Source organism: Siphateles boraxobius, unplaced genomic scaffold, assembly GCF_051911475.1.
Source record: "Siphateles boraxobius isolate OS27281-9 unplaced genomic scaffold, OSU_SipBor_1 13, whole genome shotgun sequence".
Classification (NCBI taxonomy): Eukaryota; Metazoa; Chordata; class Actinopteri; order Cypriniformes; family Leuciscidae; genus Siphateles; species Siphateles boraxobius.
The window spans coordinates 29145050-29155188 of record NW_027508733.1 but is presented as its reverse complement, the minus strand read 5'-3'; the positions used below and the strand labels follow the sequence as shown (position 1 = coordinate 29155188).

Genomic DNA, 10139 nt, shown 5'->3' with positions numbered 1-10139 from the left:
CTGGTTTGAAGTACAGCGCAGAGCTAATCCAATATCAATTCCTCCAAACAGTACTCACTGGCCTCCATGATGACGCCATCCGTGCAGACATAAAGCCATACTTACAGAATCCGAAAGTTGAAGATGAAGTCCTTTTGGAGAAAATGACAGCTGCATACACTCTGGAAATGGAAAGAAAGAATAAGTTGTCAACTACATCAAAAGCAAAGATGATCAAAATTGCGGGGGTTAGTGAGAAAAATGAGGAAGGTGGAAAGGAAAGCTACGTGCACAAACCAAACAATAAGAATAAGCACTGTGAGACAAACAACCGTGATACTGTCACGGGCTGGTTGAAGCAGGCATGGAAGCTGGATCGTAATTGCAGCAGTTTTTATTTAAACAAATTAGATACGCACTAACAGGAACAGAAACAACCACGCATGTAGCAACAACAACAGACGAAGAGCAGACTGAAACACAGGGCTTAAATACACAGGGAACAGATTGGGAAACAAGACACAGCTGGGGCACAGGAACCGATAATGACAAATAGACAGGTGATATAACTGAACACAAACGAGGAGCGGGAAAACTGGGAACAGGACTGAACCAATACACAAAGAAGGGGGAAACTCAGGAAAACAGATACAGGACAAAATACCCTGACAGATACACTGATGGAAAAGGTTGACCAAGGTAATAAAGCTATATGTGAAGCTATTCAGAACCTCACCACCAGAGGTGTCAATTCCAGGGGTCAGAAAGTAAACGTCTTGACATTTGTTTATTCCACCCATTAACTTAGCCAGCTGATTTCACTAATTAGTTCTATCTCCTGGCTGAAAAACTGTGCTAATGAGCAAATCCAGGTGATTGGAACATAATACTGAATAGGAATTTTACTTTTTGAACCTGGACTTGACACCTCTGCTCACCACTCAAATTGCTAGTCTCCACCAGACTTCTAATCCCCAACCAATGAGAGTGAGTGAACAGCCGAACCGAAAATTTCGACCACAGCCAAAGACTGTGTAGCGTCTGGACCAATCAGACACACACAAATTATTCATTATATTTATTGAATTGTCCAGCACACTCACTCTCCCAACAAAGGTCTTTGCAACTTCCTCAGAAACTAACATCACAGAAGCTAACACCACTGGCAGAACTCAGTGTCCTGTTACATTGATAAGAATTTTTACGACCCCAAAAAGAGAATTTCTGAGAGATGTGACTCTTAATGAATTCTTACTGAGAAGGAGAAATAAACCCTGCTAATCCTATATATTCTATATATATAACCACTTGAGAAAGGTATAAACATGTATCTAATTTTCCCATCTCATGATTTTCCTTTTTATGTTGTTTGGCCTATGTTTTCTTGTAAACTTAATGTTTCAGACTTTGCATACTATGGTTAACCAAAATCATATGCGTGGCATGTTTGATCTCTATAAACTCCAATCTTCGTTCCCCATTTGTTAATATACATTACATTACTTTGTGACGCATGGGTATTATAAGAATCTTGAAGATTATTTTTCTTAAAAACCCAATGAAATTACAGATTCAAAGATCACAACAAGTTATGATTGGTTATTAATATTTTATAGAGCTAATTTGCTACACTAGCTAAAGGCAAAATAATAGACTTTGTATTCAAGAAATGTGACACCACTGGTTCTCATTGTTGGTTGTGAACTCAATGCAAGTGTAAATGAACTTTAAGAGCTATGGAAGACAACTTTAGTTTCGGTGTGTTTAACTTTGATTCATACCCAGGCCAAATTTTTAAATATGGGGAATTTTTATGTTAAAAATAGGCATTCTGGCTGAAAATGACACAAAGAGGTGACAAAAGAAAGTAAGACATTGTGTTAGAGATATTAATGAAGAATATTAGCTATTCTCTTTATTTTATTTTTTTTACATTTTGACAAAGTATTACATGTCCACAATAACCCTTTCTCAATAATCAATAGCAAAGTATTTATTTTTCATCATATCTGTCAAACGTTTTTTATAATTGGTGACAAGTTTTTTGCACATTTCCACTGTGATTTTGGACCACTCCTCTTTTGCATAGATTTCCATGTCTTTGAGTTGCTTTTACAAAAATGCAAAACTGTTATTGACCACCAGAGGACAGCACTGACCTGCTGTATGACAAATAAATACGACTTACTGATCAGTTCTTCTGTTTTCCTCCTTTTTTCTTTTTTTTTAACATTAAATCTCATTTGGCTTGATAGTTTATCATCTAATGCAAATATATAGTTATACAATTAAGTGTCCTTATGTGTCTACCCCAAAATCAAAAGAAAATATAGGCCTATTTCTGATTTAAATCAGAATTGATTAAATGCAGTACAAAATACTACCATATTTATTTGTTATTTGTTATAGTTATTTTGTTATTTAAACATGTTTTAAGAGACTCAACCACTGTCACGTCTAAAGTCCCTTGACTGATATGGAATGTCATCAGATCATTTATCTTTGTGAGGGAAGGAACTGTACAGTCGGAAACAAAAGGAAGTGAATTAAAGTGATTTGAAGGAAGATTTGAAGGGCGTGATCTGACATGTAGGAATAGATTCCAGTGGAGGTTCGGTATGTAATTTGCATGTCTTCACTTGTTTTATATTTTAAAATATAATGTAATATTTCTAGTTATCTCTATTTTGTGTGCAGTATTAGTCTACATTTGCTGTTGTATATTAGGTGGGTGGAAAATGTAAATTTTGAAGACTTGTGGAAACCTTTGAAGTGAGTAATTATGACATATTAAGCTGTTTTTGGATTGCTAGGCTGCATTTGATTTTGAACATTTTTTTATTTATTTTGTTAGTTGTGCAGTTCTGTGGAAACTACCATTAATTGTACTAAGCTATGTAACATAGCTTGCATATACACATTTTTGTACATTTACCTCCTGCAAAGTCATGCATTTATAATACTAAATTGAGGGTTTTTTTAAGTTTAAGAAGAGCAGGAATTTCCTCTCATAACCAGTCTTCTTGAGCTGACAGTGTGTTTTGTAAGACTTTGTGTAACGTATTAATGATTTACAGGACATAAACCATTCTGAGGAATTTAACTTCTGAGTTATTATTTGATCAGGTTAATGGATGTTAAAACGGCTGAACTGAATCATCTGAAGCAGCAGATTTTTGTTTAATTTCATGACATTTTCTCAAAAAAATTACATTAATGTAAAAACAGGAAGGTTTATAACACTTTCATTTCCCAGTTTACTTCTACATCTGTTTGTCTGTCTCTGTGTCTTACAATCTGCTTGTCTGATTTTATTTAGTAAGTAAAATGCTTAAGATAAAAAAAAACTGGGGGAATATGATGACGGAACTGGTATAACAATACTTTTGAAATAAATGTAATTAAAATAAATGTATGTACAAAAAACTTAACAGAGAAATAGAAGACAAAGAGACGTTGAAGCATTTTGCATAGAGAACAATACATATTACATGGATTGAATCCAAACAGCACACATAGCCATAAATACTGACCGAAGTGTATAATGGAGTTGAATACTTAGGGTAGTTTTTTGTTTGAAAATGAATTTGACACATACAAGTCTTTATTCAAGCCATCAATCATTTTCACTTTTTATTCAGAGGGTCTAACAAAGCTCATTTTATATACATTGACGTCATAGTGAGGCCTTTTGTAACACTGTATAGCATTGAACACTGTTTTGAAGATGAAGATATGAAGAAATATGAATCTACTTAAAGTAAAAATGGCACATATTTATTTGCTTTAAGAAAAATGAGCAAACAATTATCAAACATATATTTCTAGAAACACCAGAAATGGCAAAGGAAACATACAAAAATATCAGAAATATTTTTGACTCGGCCAATAGTTAAAGGAAACCTGGTAACACTGTGTCTACACTGGCCGTGTGGCTTGCACTACTTCTGATGAGAAGGTCAAATGGAAGGTCACTTTCACTAATTTGCAACAGTTGTATTTTGCATACAGTGTTGAAAGCCTCAAGCTGTTGCAGTGCGGGCGACGTGAGAATGGTCACGTCTGGTGTAAAGGAAGGGGCATTACGTTTCCAACACGTTTAAATGCTAGATCAATGACAACAGACTGAGCCGGCAAAAACAGGTGCTGCAACAATGTAAATTGTAAAACTAATAGATATTTAGTATAACTTGGTAAAAAACAATATTGCTAAATAGGATAAATAATGATAAAGTATGTCTTCAGTACAAGTCACAATATACAGTAAGGCACGTTTAAAATGGCGGTTCAAGTGCTAACGGATGAAGTGTGTCTTCAGTTGTTTCCTCATGGTCTCAGTAGGTGGCGAAGGTTTAAAGCTAAGTAGATCATAATCAGACATATTACTTCTGTTGTCTATTCAAACACAGAGCAGAATGAAAACAGAAAGCAAAGGCACTGCCGTCATAATCTTCTCTGGTCTTGATTGCGCTCCTTGGTTACTTTTTCCTTCAGTTTGGTTGTTTTTTTGGCTGCTTTCTTCTTTTACTGGACATAAAACAATATTTATTAAGACTCTTTGTTTTTGTATTTAAAAATTGAGGTAATAAAAAGTTTTCGCCACAAACCTTTGACGAGTAGCTCCACACTTTGAATGTCTGATGCGTAGCAGACATATTTCCCGGTATCATTATTTTGAAGATTGTTGAGTTTGAGCGAGAAGTTTCCTTTCTCAAAATCATCAGGAAATGTTTCAACTCTCTCCTTGTATGCTTGATGTTGATCTACTATAGAGCCTTTACCATCAATAATGTCATACACATTCAGGCTGTCATTGTATCTCCAACGCACAGTGATGTCTTTAAGTTTAAGCTGAGTTTCTTTAGAAGAACAAGGTAAAACAGCAGAGCCTCCATTAAAACCCACAACGGGCTCCTGCAGTGACACTGAAAACAGAAAGATGATGAAATAAAAGGTACAAACATATGTTGTTCATGCAAGAAACAAGAATTTGCTTTACAAAAGATTGCTAGGGCCAGATTTACTAAACAGGGCAAATTAGCGCGAGAGTGAAATCCCACAAAGCGCCGATGCGCGTGATCTACTGCCGATGCACATCTGTGGATCATTTCCATAATTACCAACGTAATCTACCAAGAGCAGCACAAATTAGCATCTGGTTTAAGATATGAGTAAATAATGGCGCAAATACCAGTAAATTGTAGTCTGGCTATCACCAGACCAAGCTCGATCTTTTAAGATTGAACATGCAGAGTCTGCTCGGTATTTTCTACTGCACAAGAGGTGTGATCAGCGGGCATAGTTTAAATTACTCTGTACGCAATTGGATAGTCCTTCAACCAATCAGACCAACGATCCGGGTGACATACTTTGCATTTGCAGAACGCCGTGAAAACTCCAGGCAGGAAACGTCTCAACAAACGTGTTGGTTTGTAGCATTGATCAGCGGTTTGCAGAAGCAGCAATGGCATCAAGCAATTTTTGCAGGTTGTGCATAAAAAACATGAAATCAAGTGTTATTTACACCTACTCGAGCGATTTGTTTGCAAAAGTAAAAAAGCCATTGAGCATCGTCGAGAGGTTAAAGGGAATTGGATTGACGGTTGCTTCTCTATCGTCATCGTGTTCAATGGATAGTTCACCCAAAAATGAAAATTCTGTCAGTATTTACTCACCCTCATGTTGTTCCAACCCCGTAAGACCTTCGTTCATCTTCGGAACACAAATTAAGATATTAATTAACGTAGTGTGATAGCGTAGTGCTACGTCACACGTAGGCTCACTATTGGCCGACGCTGGTCATGTGTGTGATGCGTGTGACGTACAACAACGCTATCACACTGAGTGAACTGACTCGAGGCCCACAGAGAAGGAAACAAATAGTTAAAATAAAGTCGTTATTTTTGGGTTTTTTGCGCACAAAAAGTATTCTCGTCGCTTGATAAACTTAAGATTGAGTCACTGTAGTCACTTGGACTATTTTAACGATGTCTTTAACAACTTTTCGGGGAACAAGTTTCAATCCCTTAGAAGCCTATGGAGGAGTGATCCAGCTCTCAGATTTCATCAAAAATATCTTAATTCGTGTTCCAAAGATGAACGAAGGTCTTACGGGGTTGGAACAACATGAGGGTGAGTAAATACTGACAGAATTTTCATTTTTGAGCGAACTATCCCTTTAAACCAGCCAATTGTGCGTCAGGTGGATAAGCCAGTTTGTGATTGGTCCCCGCAGATATGTAACGGAAGCAGGATAGAAAAATGTACAGGTTTACAGCCTGAGCTGCAGGGCGTAATCAAATCGCCGGCAGATCGGGCTTGGTTTACCCAGTCTAAAGTAAATTGACTAGCGCAAACCTTAGTAAATTGCATGATTCATTTTGAATACTCTCCTCCCATACATTTAGCGTCTGAAAGGGAAACTCCTATAAATGCATATGCAATAAGGTCAGCCACAAAAATAACTGTCTACACCTTTTCAGCGCTAATTTTTACTAAATCCTGACAGTATTTTTTTTAACGCCAGAAGAGTGTTTGCGCCTGCACAAGCTGTTAGAAAATATGGCCTTTAGTGTTTTACGGTGTCTATAAACTACAGCTTAGGCTCAGTCAGAGAAAACTGTGAATTTGTTCATTTCAGTATGCATTGTGTGTTGCAAAGATGAAAAGAAAAAATGTTAAGGGACCCAATTCGCTGTATTTTCACTTGATTTAATACTGACTAGTCGTAACAGTCAATACTTACAAGGTATTCTCTAATGCGCATACGCCTTTCATACTCACCTTGATTTAATGTTAACAAATGAACCAAAACAATACAGGATCTGTAAACAGAAAAATAATTCTTAAAAATGCTTAGATCATGACAAGAACAAAATGACATTGTTATCATACTTAAATCTGCCTCTGATCTATTCTTCTTTCATTGTTTGTAAAATGTAAATGGCCTGTTGACATGGGGCATTCATTAAAGGTCCACTGAAGTGCCTTGGAACGCGCAGCTTTGTATGATGCGTCGACGTACTATAGAGCCATATTTAATGGCTCCTCCCCCTTTTCAAATAGCCAATAGCGTTTAGTTTAACTCACAGACTGCAAGTCGTACTTGAGAGCGACATGGAAGCGAATTCGAGCGCTGTTGGATTCAATAGTAGAGTTGTGAATAAATTCTAGCCATTTCATTCTTAACCAACAGTTGGAAAATGGAATAAAACTCGAGCCTTTGAGCAACCGAACACACATCTCCAACCCATATTGTGAGAGAAGTTTTAAATGCTTATATATTCTAAATGCGAATTTTGTCATTGTTTTGGAACACACCAGCTTATAAGTAACCTTAAGGCTAGGGATGTGACCGTGAGGATATTTCTCACCGGTTAATCAACGTGTGACAACACCGGTATCACGGGGCTTTTAAATTGCTAATTTTAAAGGCAAGCGTAAAATGCGCGCGTTTGCACGGGCATGCATAATGGTGCGGTTATTGTGCCCTGAATTGGTGCTAATTTGAAAACAAAACTACTTTTTACATCGCTTATAAAAAGCTGGTTCGGCAGTGTGCACTTGACTTTAACGAGTTTGATTGACATGCGATCTGACCAATCAAAATCCACTATTTTTGTCCAACAAAGCAGTCAGGAGAGTTAGTAGATTAACGTCGGTGGATTTGAACTTGGCTTTAACTGAGGCAATCTGTCACCACACATTAAAGAGCCACAAAACGGTAGGTCTATTTATTGTTTAATTTTCTTTGACTGACCAAATTTGAAAGTTGAGACTTTGTTTCATATTAAATATTACCTGCTCGGTCCTGTCTGTCAGCGCGTTGTCAGTGTCCTCTATTTTTCACTGCTTGAGAACATGGGTTGAATCCGAAATCGCCCCCTAAACCCTCATTCACTAAGTTAGGCCTATTCCCTACGTTAGTCCACTAATACTGTTCACTTCAAGCAGTGAATGAAAACGAGTGATCGAATTCGGACAGCCGTTGAGCGTACACAAGCTGTACACTCGTTAATGCAGTGAAATGTGGGATTGAATAAGTGCACTCAATAACATCCACTATGGTTTCGGACACCACTAAAAATGGCTATGTCCTCAAATAACGCCCTAATTGAGGGTATAGCAGGCGATTTCGGATTCAGCCACAGTGTGTGGCGTGAGAGCGGCATTGTCTGACATAGCAACAGTAACTAAAGGGGGCGGGTCTTTGCGAATGTCTTGAATGGTGGGTTCGTTATTATTCTTAATGAAAAACCCGAAAGAGAACTCAATACTGACGTGTGTGTGTGTGTGTGTGTGTGTGTAATAGGCAGGACTTAACGGATATTGCGTTAAAGGTGCTCAAAGCGATGTCATGCGTTTTTTAGGCCAAAACATTTTTTGTCACATACAACAAACATCTCCTCACTATCTGCTAGCTGCCTGTCCCCTGAACACACTGTAAAAAAACACGGTCTCTGCAGACTCCCCAGGCTCCACAAACGGCAAAAAAAAAAAAAAAAACTGGGCTTACCCGCACCACGAAACATAACAAACTGTTCCAGCCATTAACCGATAAGAAGGTTTTGGGGGTGCGGTTTGGGGGGTTAATGCGCGGATGAGGAGGAGGGAGGGTCTAGCTAGCCTTTGTTTTGTTTGACAATACTTTAAACGTCAACAAGAAGTGATGTCACCCGACATCGCTTAGAGCACCTTTAAATATTTTTAACGCTTTAAACTTTTTTTTTTCTTGTGGTGTCACGGTGGGCAAGTGATGAAACCGGTGTTGCGACTGAACACCGTGTAACACCGACTACCATAGCAAGCCTACTTAAGGCTAATATATTCATACTAAAAGCTAAAAAAAAAAAAAATTCAAAAAACTTACATTTTGATTTCAGGGGGCCTTTAAGCATGTGCTTTAACTTGTGAGTTAACCTTTTTTTATTTCCTTTAAATTTGTCATCTGATCTGTAAAGTCTAGAATATAAATGCATGTAGCTTCAGTTTGTGGATCTTTACAAGCCTACGAATTATATAAAAATCAGAAAGTTAGAAACTATGCTGTAAAACTATCTGATTAAACAAGTTTCAAGAGTTGGAAAAAATATTCTCAAAATGTCTCTCAACTGCCCATTATGCACCAAAGGTACATCAAATGAACTACATGTTTAATAAATAAGATGATGGCTATACAAATCACACAAGTTAGATAGCCTATATTGTGACTGGCTTGTTCTAAGAATGCATTTATTATTTAAAATAATAGTAATAAAACAAGTAAAATTGTATGTAGTATAACTGCAAAATGTTTATTTACAGTAGGCTATCTGTAGAACTAACGTTACTGAAAGGACAAGAACGTAGGCTACAAGTTCAATCATGTTACATTTCAGGCCCCCAGCAGTCAGGGTGGAGTCCAAAGTATTCAAAATAGCGATATTATCGAGTATTTTCGCCTTTAATCTCCAATCCGATTTGAGGGGCAAATGTGTATCAAAGAAGCTAATTATGCGCTCATCTATCGCGATTCAGTGTTCGATGTTTATCTACTGTAGAATTACAATACTATTGCTACTGCAACGTTAGTAGCCTAGCCTATATCTAGGGAGCATTTTGGCTTCTTGGTTTCGGTTTCTTTTGTTTCTGTATAACATTCTGTAGCCTACAACATTCTGTACACCATATTAGATATTAATAATAATAGCATACCTGATTATCATGACTTATGAAGTTAAACAATAAACAAATTGTAATGTTTGAACGGTTTCTTCAACGTGGAAGTCTCGGGTTTTACCATATAATATAATACTATACTTTTTGTTAAGACGGCTCTGGTCCGGTCCAATAGAATATCGACACGTCACGGCGTGATGTTGCGCATGCGCGTCAACGTATTGAGATGACATCCAGTAGTTGTGTCCGAAACCATAGTTGACATTATTGAGTGCACTTATTTAATCCCACATTGCACCGCACTAACGAGTAAACAACCGACGTACGCTCAACGGCTGTCCGAATTCGCTCACTTGTTTTCATAAACTGTTCACTTGTGATTCACGAGCGAACAGTGTTGGTTGACTAACGTAGAGGGTTTAGGTGGCAATTTCGGATTCAGCCATAATAAACGTGTTTGTGTGTGTGTGTGTGTGTGTGTGTGTGTGTGTGTGTGTGTGTGT

General features: G+C 37.4%; 1 protein-coding gene across 1 annotated transcript; it reads right to left on the bottom strand.

The window, feature by feature from the left end:
* Nucleotides 1-3590: 3590 nt before the first annotated feature.
* On the bottom strand, nt 3591-9806 carry LOC143736252 (CD276 antigen homolog). The gene is made up of 4 exons (XM_077226974.1): nt 9673-9806; nt 6763-6803; nt 4587-4904; nt 3591-4506 (listed from the first exon to the last, which is right to left on the bottom strand). Exons 1-4 carry the CDS (start codon nt 9681-9683, stop codon nt 4379-4381), a joined length of 498 nt encoding a protein of 165 aa, XP_077083089.1. The 5' UTR covers nt 9684-9806; the 3' UTR covers nt 3591-4378.
* Nucleotides 9807-10139: the final 333 nt, after the last annotated feature.